This window comes from Cyprinus carpio, chromosome B13 (assembly GCF_018340385.1).
Source record: "Cyprinus carpio isolate SPL01 chromosome B13, ASM1834038v1, whole genome shotgun sequence".
NCBI lineage: Eukaryota > Metazoa > Chordata > Actinopteri > Cypriniformes > Cyprinidae > Cyprinus > Cyprinus carpio.
Window position 1 is genome coordinate 12,682,285 of NC_056609.1, and position 26,199 is coordinate 12,708,483.

The 26,199-nt window shown below is 37.6% G+C and overlaps 1 protein-coding gene across 12 annotated transcripts in view; it reads left to right on the plus strand.

Annotated features, from left to right (window-relative positions):
- The first annotated feature begins 4,272 nt into the window (after nt 1-4,272).
- The window catches only part of LOC109098492 (fibroblast growth factor receptor 3), a 41,798-nt gene continuing 19,871 nt past the window's right edge, over nt 4,273-26,199 (plus strand). For 5 of the 12 annotated variants that reach the window (XM_042736630.1, XM_042736635.1, XM_042736629.1 and 2 more), the window contains exons 1-5: nt 4,273-4,855; nt 9,582-9,804; nt 19,310-19,576; nt 22,041-22,106; nt 25,000-25,169. In XM_042736630.1, the coding sequence (XP_042592564.1) occupies nt 9,660-9,804; nt 19,310-19,576; nt 22,041-22,106; nt 25,000-25,169 (648 nt within the window). In that variant the 5' untranslated portion in view covers nt 4,273-4,855; nt 9,582-9,659. Of the gene's footprint in view, nt 4,856-9,581; nt 9,805-19,309; nt 19,577-22,040; nt 22,107-24,996; nt 25,170-26,199 lie in introns of all 12 variants that reach the window. The other 7 variants (XM_042736628.1, XM_042736627.1, XM_042736631.1 and 4 more) reach the window with 3 other exon arrangements.

Consider the following 26,199-nt stretch of genomic DNA (forward strand, 5'->3'; position numbering starts at 1 on the left):
TTTGCACATGGATCATTTTATATTAAAAATTTTCCTCTAAAATTAACTTATAACCAGTACAACACACACACTCATTCGAATACTTTCAGTCAATTTGCAAAAAAAACAAAAGAAAACAAACACAATGTTATCAGCTCTTTAGGTTATCAGTAAAAGTATGCGCACTGATAAGAGCCGAACTAGCAAAAAGATCTTACAAATGCTCTCTCTCTCACACACATACACTCTACAGACGTTTTTGTCTCCCCTCCCTTCAACGTTACACACACTTTAAAAGCCCATGTGGTGTAGCAATGCTTTAAATATCATGTTCATTCTGGGTTGTTTTCAGGGATTTAGCCACATCTGTAATCAATGAGGGAGTTATTGATTTGTGATTATCTCCTGCCGCTTACAAAATCACATCAGTCTGACATTGTGAAACATGGCCAGTAGGTGCTCACAAAAGACCTTATGGATTAGAGCCATCCATGAACAGTGTTTTTCAGAGGATAACTGCAGCCCAGTTTAATATTCAACCTCTTGTGAAGGGAGGCCCTCGTCCTCACCTCCGCTCCTTTGTGTCTTGTAGCCAGAGGCTGGGGTTAGACTGAGGGGTGAATCTGGGGAGAGAGTTCAGGGGTTCACTGGGCTCTTGGGGTGGAGGTCACCCATTCGTTCAGTTCTTCAGGTCTCAGAATGTCTGACGTTGCATTATACAGCCTTGAGCTGCTTTTTTCTCCCCCTATACTACACACATGCTCATTTTACTTAAGCATCATTTTCATTTTGTCCAGATCATTTATGTACAACATAATGTATTTTACAAAAAAAAAAAAAAAAAAAACTTGACAGTGGTCAGGGCTTTTATTTTAATTTTTAATAATAATTGCTTGGTTGTACCGCCAAATAAATACATATAATAATAATAATAATAATTACTGCTTGATTATACCACCTAAGTTCCAAATAAATACAAATAATAATAATAATAATAATAGTAATAATAATATCATAATCAATTATGATGCCCAGGTACTTGTACTCTGACACTAATGCAATCAGTTTCCCTTGCAGAGTTCGGATAACAACAGAACTATCTAAAGAATTTCTAGAATTTGATAACCACATAAGTTTTGTTTTCTCAACATTTAGAACGACTAAGACCAAGATAAAGTGAATAACAATAGTCCAGCCATGATAAAAATAAAGCATGAATAATCTTTTTTTGTGTCCATAAAATTAAGAAATGACTTGATTTTTGAGATTTAATGAAGATGGAAAAAGCAAGACCTACTGTAACAATTGAATTAACTTGCTCATCCATTTTAAGGTGACTATCTTTAATATAGCCCAAACTTTTAACATGTGGTTTCAAATCAAACTTAAATTGAGAGAACTTTCCTTTTAAATTGACCGAGGAGGATGCTGGAAATAAACACTGATCTTTTGCACTTTCTATTATTTGAAATTTTTTTTTTTTTTTTTTTTTGAGTCGATCACTGAAATCATATCTGTAAGATGTTGGAAATGCATTTTAGTTGTTGATCTAATATCTTCTCCCTCATTCAGCCTTTACAGTTGTAGCAGTCATTTTTACCACATGCTGCCAACAAGCCACTAAAATTCCCATAAACACCCTTGCCGGGGTCAGAAGTCATCACTAACAGAGCTGCATCTAACTTGTCAATCAATAAAATCAATCTTCTTTCTCAAGGCTCTAAGAGATATAATGATAGGGACACTGCATATTCACAGAGGATAGCATTTTGAGATTTGGATTATTATTGAATGGGTGCTGTTTATGTCTTTTTACTGAATGTCTTTAACCTTGGTGTCAGAGAACAGTGTTGATGTGACTGAGGATCCTCATGTTTGCATGCTGATTTTACCACTCACAGGCTAACAGCCGTCCTCTTAAAACAAACACAGATGGACAGCTCCTTACTAAGAACTCTCTGTCTCTGCTTCCTTCACATGTACACACACTCCTCCGGTAATTAAGAAGACGTTTCTTCTCTTTATGGTCTCATAAAGTTCTCTCTGCAAACATGTTTGCTGCTTTAAAAGTAATTGAGACTTTATTTTGCTGCTTATTCTACAGAATTACGACTCTGGTGACACTTGGTGATGGGCTAATCAGCCTTCAGGAGACACATGACAGCTTTATGACCAGAAAAATCAACACACACAATGACAGAAACACAAACCACACACACACTTGTACAGATACATAAGCTGAAATACCTGATCAGACAGCCTGTAATTACCACACACTTGCATTTCTGGTTTTTGTTGAAGAAATGACAGCAGTTTGAGATGTCTGCAGGTCAAAGAATCAAAACATACAAGAGAGAAGGTCTTGGTTTGGGGGTATAATATTACAGTTAAAACTGAATAATTGTAAATCATGCTTCTATAGGAGTGTTCCGCATTGTGCTTTTATTTCCAACAGCATGTGGTTTGTCAGAGAATTAGTCAGTGACATGAAATGAAACATTTTTGCACGTTAGGTATATTTTGTTTATTTTAGTTACCCACCTTAAATGCTGAACTGCTTTCTTTACTGCACAATATGGGCTGAGGGGCATGCAATAATGATCTGTGTTGACAGTTATAAACGCTGTTCTATGACAGGATCAGTCTATGGACAGGATATGTTACATTTTTAAAACATAATCAGTGTGCAGATTATTTAACCCTCTGTGGTATAGAATTGCCATATGGCAACAATTAATTTTACACTTATTTCCTTGTTATTCTGAAAAAGATATCTGTAGCAATATGGTAATTAAAATGGGCGGCCTTAAGGTTGTCAATGATGTGCTGTTTTTAAGTCAAATGACATTTGAATGTTCTTTCAAAACACTTTTTCCCACTTTCACCCTCACATGGAGGACACCTGATGAAGTGCTCCAGAAATTGCTCTGTTAACCTCATTTCTGAACATCCCTTCTTAAGGGTTTTTTTTTTTTCATCATCTTTGGTTAGTAAATTACATATTTTTATTCAATAATCACCATGGTCTAACATAGTTTTACTGTAAATTGAGAAAATATCAATGTTACCATATGGCACTACGGAAAAATAGGCATGTTGTCACATGACAACACTGTACAGTGGAATTGAAGTAATGTATTTCCCCATTGGGATTTATTTTTTATTTATTTTATTTTTTATAGAAAGTAACATCAATAATATGATTGCAGTTATTTATTTATTTGAAGTGTTTATTGTAGTATAGTTGTATTGATGTATGCATAAGAAAAATACAGCAATATTTCAAGGGAAGGGCAATAGGAAGAGTGCAGAGTTGGCTCTTCCATGTGTTGACAATGAGGATGAGTTAGCCTTCGGTGACTGTAACGATGAGAGTGTGGATATGTGTCCGTATGTGTGTGGAAGATTTTTATGGAATTTAAGATTAGATGCATCAGTTTCTAAAAGAAATAAGCATTTCAACTGAAAAGAAAACCATAATTTGATAGAAAACTACTTTTTTGGCAATTTCCCATTTTGGTACACTGATGCCATATGGCAACGGTTTCCTAAATACCCCTCACAACCTCAACATTTCAAAAATCTGTTTTGATTTGCATAACTGAAGCTATTTCATGTAATAAAAACTTATTTGAATAATAATAATAATGGTTAGAACATAATGCATACCATAGAGGGTTGTCAGTGGGATTTGTAAAGGATTTCTGTCAGTAGATTTTGGGGCGCAAATAGTCGCAAGATGAATAGTCTTTTAGCACTCTAAAAGCAGTTAGAAATTAGACTTGACGTTTTAAACCAAACATTTTGTGACATATTTGCAGTGTGTAAATCTATAATATCATTAAAAATAGCCTAACACTTTTAGCTACCTAGTGCAAGGACAGCTGTGGTTACCTCCTCAAATGGCAGCATCTTCGTCAGCGTGTACATTAGCCCTCAGTGACTTGTATTCAAACTTTTGTTCTTACTGAAACGTTGTTATGCCCCCCAAACCCTCTTCAATTCGCACCCTGAAAAGAGTATGAACAGCAGAATCTTTGCTATTTTTAATTGTTATTCTGCTGACTCTCTAAATGGTCCATAGCGCGGTTTGGGTTCGCTGAGCGCAGCTAATTTAACAGTGAGTAAGTTGATTGAATATTCGGGTTTGGTGTGGGAGGCGCCTGCGGCTCTCTCTCTCTCTCTCTCTCTCTCTCTCTCTCTCTCTCTCTCTCTCTCTCTCTCTCTCTCTCTCTCTCTCTCTCTTTTCTCTCTCTCTCTTTTCTCTCTCTCTCTCTCTCTCTCTGCCCTGAACTCGCGAGGGGGGCGGCAGGCGGCGAGCACTGCACTCGCAGCAGGGACGCGGTTTGAAATCCGATCCTAGTTAATTTTTTCCCTCTCTCCAGAGCCCGGTGCTCAAACTGTTAGTGGGAGTCTGTGAGCCAAGCTTTCACACAGCACCAAACGCCCCGCACTTCACAACAGACCCAGCGGCGCAGCGAAGCAGTTGTGCCCGGACAGCGCAGCGCAGAAGAGCGGAGCTTCATCCTTAGGACCCCGAGACCTTCTTACGAGCCAAAACTACACTGGTGCTCCTTTAGATGATACAGTCCAGTGTGCTTTTGATACACTTTTCAGCGGTTTAAGGACTGGACAGAGTCGGACAGCTCAAGGCTGTGTGTGAATACGGCTTCTTCTCAAACACTGCACTGACTTCACGTCTGTTCAGATTTTCTTCACGCCTGGATTTGGAAACTTCAGTGTATTTGGATGACTTGCCCCCTGAATGTGATTCACGAAACATCTGGAACGGACCCCGCAGACAAAGCTTTCTCAAAAAGCCGATACACCTATTTTATTTTGTTCTCGTAAAGGATTACTGTCAAGAAGGAATTTGGTGAGGAGTTTATTATTACATTCTTAAATTGTATTTTACAAAGTAATAACTGAATTTGTCATGAATATAGAAACATGAATTTTGAAATATTAAAATAAAAGTTTAAATAAAAGTATAAATAAATAGATAAAGTTATAAAATGCATACTCCACCACGAGAATAACAAAGTTTAAGGGTGCATCATGCTGCATCATTTCCATGGACGCAAAGCAGCATCAGAGCCGTCTCTAATAGGCAACTATAAAAGCTAAAGTCTGCATACTTTACCAGTTATATGTAGCATTGCGTTTTGACACAGACTTTGAAGCAGACAGAGCTAATCAGACCAGGCAGGTAAAGGCGCCTTTGAGGGGTAATAGTCTTATCCTCATATTTCTCGTTGTTTCCTTGTTCCAGTTCCAAAAACGAGTTTTTCAATCGGGGTATTGATTCAATCAAAGCATTCTGAATGGAAACAAAGTTTTAGTGTAGAAGTGAGCTGCGGTGACATGTGGTGTGTGCCCGTATCGCTTACAGTCGGACAGGTGTTGCGCGGTGTGTGTGTGTGTGTGTGTGTGTGTGAGTATGAGTACCGCGTGCTCCAAAGCGGCTCTACCGGTCGCGAGGAGAAGCCGCACCTGTGCTGAAATAATTCACAATATGGCCTAATTAAAAATGTTTGCGGTCTATAATTTAGCCTGTTGTGTGGACAGTCGATATGAGCTGTGAAATTGACTCGTTTCCTGAAGCGCGAGTCAAAAACAACCTTTTAATTCGTCAGCAGCTGGTCTTTGTCATGAGGTGTAGGTGTTTTAATGGTGCCGAAACCCACCGTGGGATGTGAGGTGACGGGAAACACAGTCAAGGGCGCTTATATCAACCGTTCCTTCGCACTGCATGAGTTTAACACAAAACTTTTTATAGCTATTCCCTTTAGACACTTCATATAGAGCCATTTATATTTTTTACCTGTTGTAAACTCAATAACTTTGTTAACGGTCACTCAGTTGGCATGTCTTTCTGATGAGAGACATAGCCCTTTACAGCTTGACGTATGACGCATTTTAAAACCAAAATTACATCGTGTTGTTTTTAGCTCACACTGAATGGAACCTCACCAGTTTTTCCTCCTCCGTACCCACGGGCCATCTGAAACCAATTGTAGCTATCGGAGTGAATTAGAGTCTCTGGAGGTGTTAACGCAGGCTACTGGGGGCAATTAGCCACCTCATGTACTGGAGTCATTCAAACCTGACTGGAGTCCGTGGTGAGAACTGAACTAAGATGTAAACTGTTAGGTTTTCTCCTAATCTCGATGATATCATTATTTCTAAGCGGATCTATTGTTTATATAGGTTTCTTTGGGCTTTAAATGGCTGACAGCAAGAAGTGATAATCATTACTTTTCTAGTCATGTGTCCTGTGCACTTTTCAAACCAGCCCTGGTGGAACTAGTAAAGGTCTCTCTAAGGCATTCACACAATTCAAATGTGAGAGGTCGTGTCATCAGAGAAAAAGAAGCTCTTTTCAGTTGGAACCTCGACTAATTGTGACCCTTAGCGGACTGGTGCTGGCTCAAAATCAATACGCTACTCTGTGGACTGTCGAAAGTTTCAGAGTTGAAGTCCTGAATATATGTCATCAGACACTCTTTCTCTAAAGCTCCTTATGCTTTTTTAGACCTTATTAGCTACTGGTAAGATTTTAATATAATATATTATTAAAAACCTCACAAAAATGTGCACAAGATCATTTTACACACAATGCACAATGCAGTCCAAGGGCTAAAACAGCATGAATGAAAACGATGCATACAATAAACAATGGGCAATGTTACTGCGGTCTCTCGCTCTTTCATCTTTCTGCTTTTAATTAAACTTCTGTTTTTCTTTTTCTATGAATGTCTTTTTGGACAGTGTCATGCCAGATGCTTTATGTAAGCATATGAGATGATGGGTTTGATGCTAGAAAGCACAGAAAAGTCACTGACTGAGTTTGGAGAAACCCATAATTTCACAGTGACAAACATCTGTAAATGTGTTTTGCAAATGGGTCCTCTTTGATTTATCTGTTTGATGTGTTCCTCCATGGGGATGTTTAAAAGGGTGGGTTAGGGAGTTTAATTCTCACCTTTATTCAGTTGTCTACACTAAAGCAATGCACAAACCCGTAGCCTCACACACTCCCACACACGCGCTGACAGAGCTCTCAGAGAACCGCAGGAGGGCGAGTGAAGTCCTCGGAAGAGGATTACAGCCAAACTCTAATAGAGACACCTCAGACTTCAGCTTTTCATCTGCTGTCTCTCTCTCACTCTCTTTATCTCTCTCATACTCTGTCTCCCTCCTAATCCCTATTTTCATTGGCAGATATAGGCTGGGCTGGCCGTTGACATGGCTGCACAATTACTGGAGATTACTGACATTTTTGAGTCCCAGATTTGTTGCAAGGTGTGACTAGCGTGTGATAGGATTCTATTAAAACCTTCTTTCACCCAAAACTATTAGACATTTCACACATAAACGCCCAGGATTTGAAAAAATATTCTTGCATTGCCTTGTTCAGGTCTGTAGTTGTTTGCTTGCCTTTAAAAAATCATTATATTTTTATACTTTAATATGTGTTTTATATCAGAGTTGACTAGAGTAGCTAATGTTGAAATAATGTTGAATTATCGGCTAGACTGATAATCATAATATTTCAATAGAGTCCGAATCAAATTCTTCAGTAATCCCCTAGATAAACACTGACTCTTCTGAGAGAGTTAGAGTTTTACACAGCACACAGCAACACACTGCAGCACACATCAGTCATGTCACACAGTCCCAGCTGCCTATACCCTAAACTTTCATTTTCACAGAAGTATATGCATTTAAGTTTGGGGTAGGTTTTTCAAAAGAAATGTTTACTTTTATTTAGAATGAATAGTTACAAAAACATTCTATTTTGAAACAAGTTATGTTCTTTTGAACTTTCTGTTTAAGGGTATAGAATGATTTCTAAAGGATCATGTGGCACTAAAGACTGGAGAAATGATACTGAAAATTCAGTAATTTTAAATTGTAAAAATATTTCACAATATTACTGTTTTTACTGTACATTTTTTTAGCAACTAAATGCTGCCTGGGTGAGCCTGAGACTTATTTAAAAAACCTTAAAAAAACTTTTTAACGTTATGTGTTAAAATAGTTTATTATTAATGCATGGATAAGATGCAAGCAGGCACAGTCAATATTCAAACTAAACCATGTTGTTTTACATAACATATATTGTACAATCATCCATTCATTATCGCTAAATAAACCAAAACAGGGTGATCAGGATAGTCTTGTATCACCACAAAGAGGTTTATCTTTGTGATAATGACTGGCTTACTGCACATTATCCCATTCATTACACTGCTTATCTCCAAATAAATAAATAAATGCATTGTGATTTGAGATTAGAGCATAATGCAGAATGTTGCCTGGTGAAATGTTCAATCATTTTAGCTGTCTTGTACCGCAGAATGCTGTGATCAACAAATCAGAATCAAATAATCCAAAAAGATGCATAATAATTATAATAATAATAATAATAATAATAATAATAATAATAATAATAATAATAATAATACAAGATAAGGCTTTTTCCAAGAATATATCAGAGTTTGTTTCTGTTTTAGGCTTCTCCCCTACTTTTAAGCTTTGTTACTGTAAGATAATATGGCTCCAGAAACATGCTCAAAAAACACACCTACGATACCCACTCCAGAAATATGCTCCACAAATATACCCTTCTCTCCTACAACAGCAAGTGCTGATACACTATCAGCCCACAGCACAGTGCACACTCCTGCTCCACCGGCCAGAAAAAACACTGAGTTACTCAACACAACCAACCCGGCTTCTCTCCTTCTCTCTCTTCAGTATGTGCTGACCAAGAATCAAGCATCTGCTCGTCAAGGGAAAGAAAAACAGCGCCACACTAGCCTCAGGAGAGTGTGTGCGTCCGTTCGAGAAGAATGGCACAGTTTAAAGTTAACGCAAACATTTTGTGTGTCTAAACCAAGGCTGCTCTGAAATAACAGGAGTTCAAGTTTAAAGCAACACAGAGTCCTCTCAAATTCTCAGCATCTTTGAGCAAAAATCTCTCAGTGGGGAATCAAATCATATAGCCTACAGTATATGTGTGTGTGTGTATTTAAAGCTCTTTACATTCCTTTTATTGTGACAAATGTAAACTCTCTATGTGGTAAGACGCAGACACACACACACACAAGTCACAGAGTGTTAGGGGAGCATATGTTTTCTTTAGAGAGATAAGTGTGTTTGTGTTAGCTGAGTGAAAGACGTGTTTCAGAGTAGACCGACCACAGAGAAGGAGAAAAAAAGGGAGAGTAAAAAAGAGAGGGCAAAAGAGAGTTTACAACAAATCCCAGTCTCGTTCAGCCAGTCTAAACTAGCGTGGGACATATAATATAAAATTACTCAATTTCATTCGCTCGTGGCAGTTGTGTGTGGTCGTCGCACTTTATTTTTCAATTTACAGTGTACGCAGAGAGACTGCTGCAGACATTTGCACGTCAGCACAGAATTTCAAAAGAGTGTTTTGAAAAATGTGTCCCGTGTCAAAATATCAAGGAACAGGCCCAAGTTTTATTGAATATCTGTGAGAATTTTTGCTTTTTACACTGTTAAATGAAGTGTTTGTTCTCTGTTCCTTCTCTATTTGACCTCTGATTGTTGATGGTGTTTTTATGTTTCAGGTGGGGGACGGGCAGCGACAGGACTGTGTGTGTGTGTGTGGCAGCACTACATTGACAGCATGTGTGGAAGGGTGGAGGATGTCTGAGTCTGGTCTCCGTGGTGAGGACACTCGTCCCTGCGTCACTCGGCCCGGAATGGTCCCGCTCTGTCTCCTTCTGTACCTCGCGGCCCTCATCTTCCCTCCAGTGTACAGCGCCCACCTGCTGTCCCCAGAGCCAACAGGTCAGATATTACACCTCACCTTCTCTGTCTCATGTGCCCAAAAACCAGGAAATATCAGATCGTTTTTACACTGGAAAAGTAATTTTAAATATACATTTGGTGTACAAACCATTCAGTTCGGGGAAGTTGTGGCCTAATGGTTAGAGAGTTTGACTCCTAACCCCTAAGGTTGTGGGTTCGAGTCTCGGGCCAGCAATACCAGGACTGAGGTGCCCTTGAGCAAGGCACCGAACCCCCAACTGCTCCCCAGGCGCCGCAGCATAAATGGCTGCCCACTGCTCCGGGTGTGTGTTCACGGTGTGTGTGTGTTCACTGCTGTGTGTGTGCATGTTGGATGGGTTAAATGCAGAGCACGATTTCTGAGTATGGGTCACCATACTTGGCTGTATGTCACTTTCACCTTTTTTTAAGTAAGATTTTTCTAAAAATGTTTTTTTAATAAGTCTCTTATGCTCACTAAAGCCACATTTAGTTAAACAAAAATACTGTAAAAACACAAATATTGTTAAATATTATTGTAATTCTGAATAACTATTTATATATTAATATATTTTAAAATTTAAATCTATAAAATATAGATATACCAAGATTGATTTGTGAATATTTGGTTCTGTTCTAAATAAACAGATTATGTTCAATTAATCTGACAAATTCACAAATTAATGATTCATTAGTGAATCAGCCTGAAACAGAACAATTATAAAAACACAAAGTTTTCTGAAATGACTGGAAAGGTCTTGGTCAATTCTGTCTTTTGCTCTGAAATATTTTGTCACCTTATATAGTAGATTTTGTTTAGAGGCCACAGCGATGTTTCATTTTAAAATGTATAAGTCGATTTTCTTAAATGAATCAGTCAAACTGTGTTCACTATACTAAGTGATTCATTTTAGTTCATCTAAATATTTGTATGTCCTCTTTTTGAAATCTGTAAACCATCATCAAAGGATCTAAATTGATTTAGGCTTCACTTACCTGTGTGATTCACACCTTTTTGTTTTCAGTGCAAGCACTTCTTAATTTTTTTTTTTTTTGGACACGTTCAAAAAACAGAGGATTGTTTGTTATTATTTATTATTTATCACATGCTGAAAATGAATAGGTTGTCAGTGATTCTGTGTTCTTAAGGAGCTCGAGTTACAGCCTCTTCGATTGGGCAGTGTGGAACTGGCTGACTTTGTACAGTGGCACAAAGTGGGTATTGTTGCAATGAACACTTGTGTAGCTGATATTATGTAAACACACTTTGTCCTTGCCATTGATTTATTATCCCGCAGTTGACGGATGAGGCCCTGCAATAATAGCTCATCACTCCAGGCAGATAGTGTCTGGATTTTCTGTATATGTGGGCAGGTATGAGAGAGTCCATGTTGTTGAGAGGTGTTGATCATTATCAGTTGTTTGTTAAAGACAGGTTTCTTGGCTGAGTTCACCCGAGTCTTTGTTGTGTTTGGATTCTAGATGGCGCTACTAAACATGTTACAGTCACTTAGAAAATAGAAAGGAGCTTGATGCTTTCTTGGCCCATTTCTCTGCTCTGTGAGTGTGTGTTGGGAGAGATCATCTGATTACTGTTGGATCTGATTTCTCATACTGATAGCAGGTAAATATTAGGAGACGGCGAGAGAATTACAGTTAATGTTCGCACATGGTCCGAAGGAGAGAATGCAAATTCTCAGCAAAACCACAGCATAAACAAAGAGGGATTGTTATGAGACAAGAACCTGCAAACACTTCACCACCCAGCTCCTTTTCACTTCTAATCCTAACCACCAAATCCCCTGTTTTTCTCTCTCTTTCTTTCTATTCTTCTATTCATCTTTTAAGGTCTGTGTATCCAGAGACAGTAAGTTTAAACTGATCATTTCAGACAGACAGATTAAAGCAATAAGCCACAAGAGGCCGCACATTACAGTGAAGTTAACGTGTGTAAGATGTGTTCTTAGGCACAATATGAAGCTGCATATGAAGTAAAGTAGATGTTGTGATAAATTTAACACAATGTGTGTGTGTGTGTGTGTGTGTGTGTGTGTGTGTGTGTGTGTGTGTGTGTGTGTGTGTGTGTGTGTGTGTGTGTGTGTGTGTGTGTGTGTGTGTGTGTGTGTGTGTGTGTGTGTGTGTGTGTGTGTCTGCATACATATATGTATGCATAATGACAATGAGACATAACATGCCCCCTCAAATCAGAAGTGAGAATCAAATGTTGAACTATGCATTTTATAAATCAGAATATCAGGTCTTAATTCATTAATCTTTAAGTCTGGATGCACAAGTGCACAAGTGTGTGTGTGTGTGTGTGTGTGTGCATGCATGTGTTTGTTACTGAAAGTCTTCATTATGGTTTAAACAGACACTATATTGCAGTTCTTCTCCTTATTACATACTACTTACATTTCCATACATTTTAAGACCCTTTGCACATTCGTGTGAGTGTTTTTCTTTTGTTCTGCTGTTATTAGTTGGGGTTGGTTCACCTCATTAATGCTCTTTGAAACTCACTGCAGGTCAGCAGATGAGTTATTAATGAGGAAAGAAACACATTCTCCAAATGGTGTCTGAAACCACCTGTTCACACTCGAGAAGATACTTCCTTGTACCAGATACCTGCGTAGATGTTGCACAGGCGTGTGAAGCACGTACGCACTTGCTGGCCTGTCAACCTGTAGGATGGGTGTTTTCAATGTAATTATCAGTTCCCCTGAAGGACATTACTTAGATACTTACATAAAGTCATAAGTGGTAAAACGGCTCGGTGTGTGTGTGTGTGTGTGCACATCAGAGTGTAGCAGGACTTGCTTTATTTCTGACAGGTTTGTACTGAAATGTTTTTCCTTGTCCATTCTCTTCTTTCTTATATCTTTTTTTTCATGTCAAATATACAGAGCATATATTAACTATACAAATCATACAGACCCTAAACTTTGGGGTGTTCTAAAAGGTTTTTCTTAAAGGTTAGAGTTAGTATCTAATTATAATTAGCTTTATATATATAAATATATATATAATAGAAGTCTACTGTAAGTCCTCACTTAGCCAAGTCAACGTGTGTTTGAGTGTGTGTGTTGCTGATTTCCTTCAGCTCCCCTATACCACTTCTGGCAGTCATGAACAGATGGCAGAAGTTATGTGCTGTAAGAAGTCCAACAAACACACACAGAGACGTGTACACTTCTCCTTTACCACCCATGGAATGAACCTCTGCCTTGGCAATATTCCTGGTCCAACACATACCATCCCGCGCACACATCCACAACAAACCAGAGCTTGATGTGTCGCACAAACAGCAGTCCATCTATCAATCTCCTCTGGAGTTTGGTTAGGTTTAAGCTTTGGCTTAGCATCTTATATATTAGGCTCCTCAGGAACACAGAGTCCTCTATGATGGCTGCTTTCTCTCCTGGGATGCTTATGAATAGTTTATAAAGCATTAATAATGCATTAATGACAGTGTAACAACGCTTATACCGCACACAGATCAGTTTGTAACCGAAAGTGATCAAGTGCTGGCTTTGTTTAGCAGTGTGCGAACATTATAAACTGTTATAATGTTACACAAGGACAGCAGGCCGTATGAAATTTTTGGATTCAGTTATTAGCCGTTTATACTGTGTGATAGACTAAACAGTGTGTCACATGTTTAGGGGAATCTGTTTTTGTTTAAAATTTTGAGTTATAAATGGGATTGCATATTCATGTTAATACACTCAGATTGTGTGTGTGTGATTTGGGATCTTTCTGAGCAGCTGTTGCCAGTTGCTTCTGGGTATCATTGGCTGGAAGGAAGCAAAGCAGAGGATTAGTACTTTTCCTGCCCAGTAATACCCCATCTCTCTCTCTCTCTTTCTCTCTGAAAATGCTATGTTTCTATTTAGAATAATAGACAGAGAGGGTAAAGGGGGCAGGGCAGGGGCCATGGAGAGGTGACGTGTTTGTGTGTGTATTTGCTTGATCGCTTGTGTTTCTTTGAGGGCAATTTGAGGTCACAGAGTTGAAAGAGTAACATCTCAATCAGCTCATTTCTTATTCTTTGTGAACTTTGTTCGCAAGACCTCTCACTTGGCTTACAGCACACATTTACACATTTGACATACAACAATTTAATATAGTGATAGACCCACTTATGTTGGCCAAATTGAAGAATCAGTCTATGTTTAGCTATTTTGAGATATATATGCATTTGCATTGGCCATTGGCTATAACCATATCAGATGATGAAGTAATGGTGATAAAGTACTGTATTGGTTACTCACACACACACAAATTTAGTTAAACTTACTTAAGATGTCCTTGTTACAGTGTAATTATACAATTAAATATGGAGTAATTTTAATTAACAACATCTGTTTACTTTAGGGATTAGGGTTTGGTTTAGGGTTAGTTGCTTGTAGTTGTGCATTATTTACTATTGTACATGTAACTTGTAACAAGGACACTGTAAAATAAAGTGTTATCAAATATTAAATTCACAGGATATTCAACATCAGGATGGGAACAAATGTAAAAGTACCAATAATATGAATATTAAGGTTATGTCCTAATAAATTAAACATTTAATCAAGAACAAGCCTTAATTTCAACTCCAAGTTAAACACTTTTTTCAAAATAAGCTTTTGTTAACCCTAATTCTGAGAAAATTATTTAAGGGAAGAAATTGGATCTGGATAAAGACATTTGTGAAATATCCAAAGATGTGCTGACATTACTTTAGATTAAGAGCACGTGTTTGTTCATTTTGCAAGCTGCTGCAGTGTGTTTTGAGTGTGTGTTCTGTACAGTGTGTAGGGTTTGAAACTAGGCCAGTTCGTCTATGGAATGACAATTAAGATGGTCCGGTCCCTGATTAGAACCTGTGTGTTTGTTTCAGTGTGTGTGTGGCTCTTTGAGTGTGTAGACATGCGAATGTGTCGGAAAACCTTTGAAAGAATGTTTAAGGACAAAGATTAAAAACTAGGTAAATATATATTTATATATATTTGTATGGATATGTGCTAAAGAGTTTGGCTCAGACGCTGGATGTTCAGTACATCCAGCTTCCGTTACTAATTAGCGCACTGATGTGGGAGGGTTTGTGTGTGTGTGTGTGTGTGTGTGTGTGTGTGTGTGTGTGTGTGTGTGTGTGTGTGTGTGTGAGTGTGTGTGTGAGTGTGTAGACAAGGATTTTTGTATGCAGCAGCTTTCTTAAACTTTCCTCAGGGGCACGCTGTCATACACACACACACACACACACACACACACACACACACACACACACACACACACACACACACACACACACACACACACACACACACACGCCTCAACAGGACGGAATAAAAGAGGTAACAAGCTGAAAACTCTTCTCCGCCCACCTCTCTTTCTGTCGTAATCCTAATCGCCGATCGCGTCTTTCTCTCTTTCTCTCCCGCCAGTCTCATTCAGAGGAGGATCCGGCTCAGAAACGTGAAGTTTCTACATCCGGCATCTGCGATTCACACATACAGTGGATGCAGACTTCAGCTTTAGAAAGATAATTCTTTAACGCAACAAGATTGGATGATGTTGAGGCTGAGGGACCGGAAAGGAGATTGCATACGAGAAGTGTGTGTGAGACTGTGTGCGTGAATGTGTGTTGTGTTCAGTCTGAAGGTCAGACGACAGTAGGGGAGGTTGACTGAGTGTATCACGCCAAACGGCTGAAAGCAGCGGGAAATGGCAAAAGAGCAGACTGGCACAGCTCCGGTTGGTGTGAGTGTGTGTGTGTATGTGTGTGTGAGTAGATAAAGGTGCAGACTAATTACCTGCTATAAATCAACTACATGTATTGATTACACTGTGTCACAATAGATCACGTACCTGTGCTTTCAGCCATGACTCTCTCTGTGTGTGTATGTGTGTGTGTGTGTGTGTGTGTGTGTGTGTGTGTGTGTGTGTGTGTGTGTGTGTGTGTGTGTGTGTGTGCAGACTCTTTGTCCTCCCCCCATATTCTCTTGTTTTAACCTGTCGTTTTGTTGCAACACCCAAAACAAGTGGAACCAGAGACTGTTAGTCGTACACACATTTATCACATGCTGTCAGCTGTGTGTGTGTGTGTTAGTGAATGTTGGAACTAACAGCATAGCGACTCAATACACGTCCCTTAAAACAAGCAAATAAATCAAGAGGCCACGTTAACCCCCACCCAACACACACGTGTTTGTGTGTGTGAGAGTGAATAATTTTTTTTTATCCTAAAAATGCAAAACGCTTACATATACAGTTCAATTCAAAAGTTTTGGGGTTTGAAAGAAATTAATAGCTTTATTTAACAAGGATGCATTAAACTGAACAAAACTAAAAAATTACTGCTACAAAGAATTCCTGTTTTAAATACATACTGTTGTTTTGAACTTTCTGTTCATCAAAGAATCCTGAAAAAAATGTATCACCATTGCCACAAAAATATTAAGCAACACAACTGTTTTCAGCATTTCTAATAATAAGAAATGTTTCTTAAGCAGCAAATCAGCATATTAGAATGATTTCTGAAGTATTATGTGAAACTGAAGTATTCAGCTTTGCATCACAGGAATAAATTACATTTTAAAAAAAATTAATTGCAATAATGTTTCACAACATTATGTTTTTTTACTATTTTTGTTCAAATAAATGCATCTTTATAAGCAATTGAGAGACTTTTAAAAATTTGAAGTCTTACCAACCACAAACGTTTAAATGTGTGTATACATATATTTTTTTGTTATATATTAAATATTATATTGAAAACTAACAGACATCTAAGATGTCTGTTAAACACACACTTTATATTAAACACACATAAAGCACTTTTAAAACAGATGCAAAAACTACTGTTTTCTGATTACTACTAAAAATGCCCTTCTTACACAAACACACGCAGAGTGTTGACCTGTTCGTTTCATAGAAGCAGTCAAATATATTCCAGCAACTGCTGTGTTGCCCATGGCAGCAGGTTTTAAATCACATCTCACATATTACCCTGCACAACTCTGGCAAAACACAAAAAACCTTTCATCTTTTCCGCATGATCAAAGGAAAACTGTCCTCAATACATGCAAGTGTGTGTGTGTGCTGAATATAAAACAGTGCTTGAATCTACAGTGATTATGAAAATACATGAAGCTGATTATGGAGTGAAAGTATGATTACAGGCTTTGGAGGACGGTAGTGTTGTGGTCACGAAGGTCAGGACATAGGCCAAAGGTTCACATCCAGAATGGTTGACCACTACTGAAATCTAGTAATCTAGTTTTGCCTTTAGCCAATCAATGTTGTCATGATGTCATATCCTGTGGCTTCAGAGCGATTATGGCTCAGATTTCCAGTCACATATTTCAGCCAAGCAACTGCCATTGAATTAAATGGAAATGCACAGCAGAAAAGCAGATACATACTCTGCGTTCTGAATTTCAGAGAACGGTGACACATGAACAGGGTTTGTGAGTCTTCATAAAAATCTCACCTGATCTGTGGCCCTCAAGAGGTTTCTATATCAGCCCTGTAAAACTTCAGCCCTCACACTGACTCTATTCTCCACACACCTCCTGGGAAATATGGGAACACATAGTAGCCATTTATATTTATTTATAACCCCTTCCCCCATGCACATTAGTGTCTTTCACTAGGCCCAGCATATGTTACACAAACACACACTCCCTCTCTTTCACAGGATATAGAATAGACACGCTCACACAGCAGCATTTATTCACTGAAGGAGCCGCCGTCTGATGTCAGCACTGTGGTTCCTGTGGATTTGAGTGGCATAGAGGGGCGAGAATGAGGCAGAGAAATGAGTGAAAGACAAGATGAAAGGTAAAAAAAAAAGGGGGGGGGGGGGGGGCCAAGAGGCAGATGTGACAGCGTCAAGAGTGAAACACACAAGAACTGATATGAGAAGTGATCAAAGAGATATTAACACTTCACGTGGCCTTCAGAAAGCTTCAGATGGTGTGGTGTTTTTGGACTTTGCACTTAACACTGTGTGTGTATGCGTTCACATGTAGCAGGCGATCTATAATTCATACACCCAATTCTGTATTCCACTCCAGCTTAGTCTTGTCTGCAAGCCGTCTGCCAACACACTCCTGACCTCATACACACACACACACACACACACACATGAGCGCAACATCTATCAAATGTATCAATCCTTTGTAAGTCTGTCACCGCTCTTCCCGGAGATGAATGTCACTTTGAAAAGAGAGAACGAAAGAGTGATAGAGATGCTACAGAAAGAAAACCAGGTTTATTGGAGGTGATGGGAAAAAAAGAGAGGGAAAATGAAGGAAACTCTGTCAGGTGGAATATTTATTCCAGCATGTTGCATTTCTGCATCTCAGTGGGGTCTCCATGCCGTTCACCGGGGTGGTTAATAAACATATTTGTTTATTTTTCCTGGTGTGCATTTGTGTGATTTTAGATCCACCTTGGAGCAAGAATGGAGTGATTTTTGTAGTATTTATACTGGAGATCTATCTGTCAAACTCTACTTTTTATTTATCTAATTATTTTTTAAATGCATCATATGGATTTTATTGTGAATGATTCATCCATGCATATATTTATTTATTTATTTATTTATTTATTTTACCTCAGTTCTTAATCAAAATGTCAATCTTCAGGTGAAATAACAGACTCTCTGCTGATGTATGCTGTACTTGCATTCAAATCTGCCTCCATCCAATCATCATTTTTTTGATAATCCATTTCACTTGGATGTCACAGTACTGAAGAAAAGATGTTAGTTCTGTCTGATCATGATTTAACCTGCATTCTTAATGCTATCAAATCTCAAGAGTGCATGAGGTACACCTGAACAGTTAGATTAGCCACCTAAAATGTTTGCTTGCTATAAACATGTCAACTTTCCCATACTTGCTAAGCAAGATCACCTTCAAACTGTTGCTATGCGCTTGGACACATTTTGGAATGCAGTGACACATGACACAGTTTACCAGTGTTTGGAAAGTTTGGAAATATCTCTGAGGTTAAATACAGTTTTAAAATCATAATATATAGTTTAACAGCTATGCTGTTTTTATAATCATATCCTTGCATAGCTATGACAAGAAACACTGGCATCTAACAATACTTTGGAAAAAAAAAAGTTCATCTTAAAAAATAAAGCATATACATAAACCCAAAAAGGAAATAAAAAACATAAGCATCTGTCCTATTCTGTGTCCTAAACTAAATATTCAGATGTAATCCCCTTTGTAATCGTTGACATTTTCAAAAGTAACTAATTTAATTACACATTTTTTCCTCAGTAACTGGAACAGATTATAGTTACATTTATTTTGTAATTAAATTACATAATTCTGTTACATGTAACTAGTTACTCCCCAACACTGCAGTTTACATAGCCTTACTATATACGTAGCTTAATGTGTACCTTCAAGGCACTTCGGATAAAATATCTGCATAAATCTGATTTCGTTATCAATACTTTCAACTACTACAGATTGAATTTACTCCGTTAATATGTCTTTCTCTGTTTTCTTTCTTTTAGATTGGGTGTCGAGTGAGGTGGAAGTGTTTCTGGATGACTATGTGGCAGGAGTCGGGGACACTGTGGATCTGTCCTGCACACCACGCGACTTCCTGGTCCCCATCGTGTGGGAGAAAGACGGCAACGCCGTGTCTCCTAACAACCGAACGCGAGTGGGGCAAAAAGTGCTCCATATCATCAACATCTCCTATGAAGACTCAGGGGTGTATTCCTGTAGACACGCCCACAGCAGCATGCTGCTAAGCAACTACACCATCAGAGTCACTGGTCAGTCTCTCCAAATAATATTTAAGTAGTCTTGTCATTATTTTAGTACAGTAGCACAAGCTCGGGCATGCAAAGCATTGCTTGGAAACTTGCCAGTCAGACTCATTCCCAGCAGGCAAACAGGTCTTGAGACATACTCCCAGCACACACCTACAGGCTGACTTGACGTTTATCATACAAGCACAATATCACACACTCAAAGGCAGAATGTTAAACAGTCTACATGTTGTTTAATATTCCACAGGGACTGAACAGGATTGTTTTAGACTGTGACGAGGGCTTTACCCGAATAAAAATGAGGAAATTACCAAAAATAAAGCCTTCTTGGGAAGGTACGGAGGAAATTGGCATATTTTGGTCCCTATAGATTAAAATCAGTGTGAAATATTCTTGAATAGACACTAGAGTTGTTGTTTGAGTGTGCGTCACATTTGGCCCATTGAGCCGGCCTGTCAGGTATAGTTATCTTTTACTATACAAACCTTTAAAGTGTCACTGACTATGTTTAGAATGGAATCTGAACATTGCTTACTATTTAGTATACCCTGTAATGTCTATTATTATTATTAAAATTTAAAAATAGTGTTACAATAGGCTATGTATTATTATTACATTTCTGACACGTGATCGGAATTCAGTGTGTGCCGTTTAATTATAGGTCAAATGATAGAACATTTTATAGTTGGAAAATGTGTTTATTTTGAATTAAATTAAGAATTAAAAAAATTAAATTGTATATAAAAAAAATATATATATATTTTTTAAGTCGATCAATAAAGTTAAAGTACATAAAAAAGTAAAGAAAAACATTTATAACTACTTTTAATATTACTTCCAGTTCAATTTGGCTAATGTAATAAGGTCTATGTATACTGAAAATTAGCCTGATTTGCACAGTATACATATTAAATACTGCAGAATAGTAGAAGTATTATAGTATGCTATTTCAAACATGTTCATACTGTAATAAAAAATATCATTAAACTCTAAGACAAACAGACATTACATGATGGAATGCAGAGATTTGTTTTTGTGGGGCGTGTATGTGTGTGTGTGTGTGTTTAAACGGTAGTGTGGAGAGATCTTTGGTTCTGTAAACTCGTGGACACAAGCTGAGCTGCTCATTGACAGCTAATTAGAATGTAATTATGTGGAATCACCTCATCATTTAAAGCAGATGGAAAAAGTAAGAGAGAGTTTTTTTTTTTTTTTTTTTTTTTTTTTTTTTTTACCGACATGTGTTTGGCGTTAGGCCAGGGCAAATCATCTCTCCTTTTCGCCAGCATCTGGAGAAAGACAGAAAAAAAGTGAAACGGGCACACAACCTGCACCAATTATCGCATGCTGATAAAGGGTCCACAAGACAGCAATATCCTGTTCTGCACACTTTAGCACAAGACACAGCTACCAGACACACTGACAGACAACAACACACAACAGAGCTTTGCAAAGATAGTTCATACAAAAAAAAAAAAAAAAAAAAAACTAATCACCCATATATCATTCCAAACCTGTTTGGGTTTCTTTTGTGTGTGGAACATAGAAGATGTTTTACAAAATGTTCCAGCTGCTGTTTACCAAATAATGAAAGTGAATAGAGACTAACTTATGTGCTATATTCCAAGTCATCTAAAGCTTTGTGTAACATACAGAAAAAGAAAATGTTCTTTGCTTTTTTTATGGTCTTGCGTATCTTCTAATAATGTGGCCCTAAATGCTTCACACCAGGTTTGACATCAATGACATCATTTGTTTGCATGGGTTTTGTCATTTACGTCTTGACAATTTTTAACTTTTGGGTGTGCTAATTTTTAAAAACATGTAACACCACAGAAAAACAACAACATTTTATAAGACAAACTCCAGTAGCTGCTGAAGACTGTTAAGCCACAAAACATGAGAATATCTGATGGTTTGGTGCAACTAACACTGTGAAAGCCACACACAGAAAGCTTCAGTGTCCCAGTAACAGCATATCTTTAGCACTAAATAGGCCTAGTGTTGGATTTCACGCTCTGCTGGTATTTTAAGAGTGTGTGCTGTACAGTTTTACCTGTGTAAATGTTCACAGAGGAGGAGCTGAAGACAGAATAATCTCTTTTTCAGGATCATAGCGTTTTTTTCCCTCTCCCTCTGAATGAGTTCATTTAGAAGCAGAATACGAGAGTGTGTGTTTTTCAGGACATAAGTGTAAAAATACAGCTGTTGTCAGAAATCTCTGAGACGTTTTATTCACTGAATCTCTGCTAACATCTGCCATCCATTAACCGCTGTGTGTGTGAGTGTTTGAGGGTGTGTGTGTGTGTGTGTGTGTGTGTGTGTGCAGTAATTGGTTTTGATTTGTTATCAGTTTATTTTCCTCATTCTGCAGATCATATGAATAGGTTCATTGTTCATACAGAAAGGCCACTGTGCTGTGTAGTAATAAGATCGTTCTCTCTCTCTGTCACTCTTTCTCTCTTAGACTCACTGTCCTCTGGTGATGATGAGGACTATGATGAAGATGAGGAGGATGCAGGTAATGGAAATGGTGTGTTTCACCCTCTTATTTCTCATTTCAATCCTCTTTTTTAATTGAGATTTCATGAGGTCTCTCTGTTGTGTAATGAATGCATGAGATTGCTGTCTTTTTTAGCTGGGGTTAGGTTGCATCTCATTTCATCAGCTGCTTTTTTCTCCCACTTGATGCTAAAATAAATTCTCAGGAGGGATCGAGAGAGAGAAAAGGAAAGGAAGAGAAATAGTTTAAAGTCTAACAGTGTCAAATGAAATGTGACTAAAAATTGGAGAAAATGCCTCAATGTCTTCGAATTGTGTATAACAAGTAAACAAAGAAACCAGAGGGAGATTTACAGCATTTTAGTGTTAGTAAGTTCTCATTTTAGTGAACTGGGCTGTGTTTCCCAAAAGCATCATAATCTTAAGTACATCGTAGACCCATTGAAACCAATGGAGCTATGATCAACTTAGGCTTATGATGCTTTTGGGAAATGCAGCCCTGATTGATTTTTTAAAACACATATATTTTAAACAGATTTTGATAAATGTCTGTGCAGGCAAATATATGTCAGTATAGCAAGAGAATCAGAATCACTGGTTCTGTCCATATTTAAAAAAAAAATGAAATAAAAGAGAGAGAAATGAGAACAATGCGATATACTGTTCATGAATACAGTAAAAAAAAAAAGTACAAAAAAAAAAAAAAATATATACTGTTCATGATATATATATATATATATATATATATATATATATATATATATATATATATATATATATATATATATATATATTGCAAAAAAAAAAAAAAATATTGAATTTAATAAGAAACGGTAAACAAAGAAATAATGGGGGAAAAAAGAAATAATAAAAGAATGAAAATCAGAAAAACTGAGAACAGTTTGAAACATAAAGATCTCTTCAGTCATTTTATTTCTTAACTAAAACTATTAAAAAAAAATTTTGGTAACTGAAATCAAGCTAAAATTAAATAAAATATAAATATTTGGTGATAAATAAACTGAAATCTAAATAAACTGAAGTTTAAGTATTTAAACTAAAACTGTAAAAAGAAAGCTAATAAAGATAACTGAATCTTAAATTAAAATTTAAAATGAAAATTGCTAATTGAAATATAATAAATATTTTTATAGTACAAAAATAATACTAAAATTATACTGAATCTATTTATTTGAAACTCTACATGATACAGGATTAGTGGCATCTTTTTCTGAGGGAGAACAATCTGAGATTCAGGAGACTTTTTTTCCAATTTATCTTTATTTAATCTCTTTGCTTTGTAGGAGAAACAACCGAGATTTGAAAGAGATCTTGTTAGTGATTTTCACAAGGAAAGAAAGAGAGAGGGAAGGGAAGGGAAAGCTAATGCATCTGTCTGCTGTGGTGGGATCAGGGTTGGGGAAGGGTCTCAGGGTTGAGGGGAGGGCATGAAATGAGGGATTAGGCAAAAACCAAAACCTCTTTAGAGTTTAATGACCAGTAATCCAGCTCTAATTAAGAAAGAGAGAGAGGGGAGAGAGAGAGAGAGATGGAGCTGAGAGCTGTGAGGTCTGGGCTCTCTAGAATATTTGAGAAGAGCTGAGGTCGTATGACATCTGATGACATCATTCTGTAATATCTTAATGATGCAGTGCTAGTTACTGCTCTCAGTTTGGCTGACTGAAGCAAGCTGTGCGTAATATCAGCTGTGTAGAGCTGCACTGTACTTTGATGGCTTTTTTTTGGCAGTAGAATAAAAGTAAGTGGAAAAAAAAGTTGGGTCACTGTAGATTCGCGGTTCCCACTTCAAAGCTCAAATTGTCTGTACTGAGCTCTATAAAATGGCAAACCATACACACACACACACACACACACACACACACACACACGTACACATGTAAGGTCCACTGTTTGGTACAGATCCATGTTGTGTTCCTGACGGATCACTGACCATCTGAGAATGCAGTGAAAACTGAAAGAGAGTGTGTGTGTGTGTATGTACAGGCATTAGTGTATCGGTTATGCCAAAGGAAATGCCAGCCTGCCAATCACCCTTTACATTCACAATCTGATAGTATGAGCAAATAACGCGAGAGAGAATTATATTCAGTCTAGTTAATGGGTTTATTATGTGTGCGTGCATTCACAGATGTGTGCTTGTGAGCTCGCATGTATGTCTGGAGCGAAATGTGGCGTCTGTGGGTTTAATCGCCAAGTTTGCGGGTTGATCTGATCTGGAGTTAATTGTTTGAGGAGGGATAAAAGTATGTTTACTCAATCTCTTAAAGACACATACACACACAATGTTCAAGACTTGAACTGAAAATAAAAATAATGACTATTATTTTAGCTAAAGGATGTTACTGTAAGTATTTATGCTCTGATATTTGGCATTAGCTGCTAGGAAGCGTAAACACAGACCTGACCACATGACAGTCAACATTATAAACTGAATTTGTGGGAAGATTAAATGAAGGAAAATTGCTCTGTTATTATAATAGGTTATTATTAGGAATCCGCATTGTGTGTTCACAGCTCTGTGAAGGATTTAACACTGCGAATCTTTCAGAGTTCTGTCTGCAAGAGCATAAACGCGCCTCAGACTCACATAAGAGCGTATGTAAGCTTGTTTGCTTTTCCAAACAAATTTTAATTCAGTCTGGGAATTAGGCAGCCAGTCTGACGCTGCCACAGAGCGAGCAAGAAAAATCTTTCCATAAACATTCACCCACACGAAGACTCCCGGAGAGGGAACACCCTACCCCCGAATAAATGGTGCTGCGTGTAAACATACACTTATATGTGGTCCATTTGTACATATGGATTCATGTATTATACAGTAACCTGCTTTTGTAAACTTTCAAAATGTCATGTTTAGTTGATATTTTCAGCAGCATCTGATTTTATTCTTTTATTTCAAGCAGAAGCTCCATTCTGGACCCGTCCTGACCGGATGGAGAAGAAACTGTTGGCCGTTCCCGCCGCTAATACAGTGAAGTTCCGCTGTCCTGCTGCCGGCAACCCCACTCCCACCATCCACTGGCTGAAAAATGGGAAGGAATTCAAGGGAGAGCAGAGAATGGGCGGGATTAAAGTAAGACAATATGAATACCGATTAAGAACATGTGCGTGTGCATGTGCAAACATGTGATTGTGTGTTTAGGATTACAGATAATAAGAATCTGCAATTAGTAATAATTTACACAGATCCTCAACATCTGCTCCTCAAAGAGCTCTCTCTCTCTCTCTCTTGCACTGGATTTTATTTGCTCATCATCTCTAGAGGATACGTCCACCTGTTGCTGTTCCTCTGAAAGAACAGAAGAACACAAAGTTCTGTGTGGTCTTGTTATTTATGTGTTGATGCGTTTGTGCGGGTGTTATTTGTGACGTGTTTTGGAGACTGTCCACTGATTTTTTAGATTATTTTTATTTATTATTGCCATTTTTTAATCTCTCAGGGCTGTTGCTCCTTAATACTCAATGATTTAACCCCCACAATTTAAGGGATAGTTCACCCATAAATAAAACTGTTTTCATCATTTACTCTCCTTCCAAACATGTAAGACTTTTTTCTTCTCAGGAGCAAAAAAAAAATATTTATTTTGTTGGTATTGTTTTTTGTTTGCTTGTTTGTCTTTTTGGTTCCTTTATACTTCACAGAACAAAAAGTAGGTTATACAGGTTTGCAGGTACATGAGCATGAGTTCATGACTTTTCTGTGAATTAAGATTTTTCAGTGAATTACCCCTTTAAATGCTATATATATATAAAAAAAAATAATAGGCCTAAATAATAGCATTATTAAACACATTTTTCCTGAAGAGGCACACATTTTTTCCTATTGGAAAGGAAAAATCATGAAATACACCTACTCAGTGGTTTCTCCTAGATAGCCTTGAGATTAAATTGAAAACAAATTGAGACTTTCACTGAAGACTTTTATAGAATTTTCTCCTGATTAAAAGACATCCCCTCTTCAGATGAGATCTCAAACTGTGCTCAGATTTGCAAAGATATGAAAGTCTGAAATCAAAAGACCTCAAGTAATAAGTTCTTCCAAGACCAAATATTCTAAGCTTTGCTATCCACATTTATTTTATACCTCTATACTCCCATTGTAT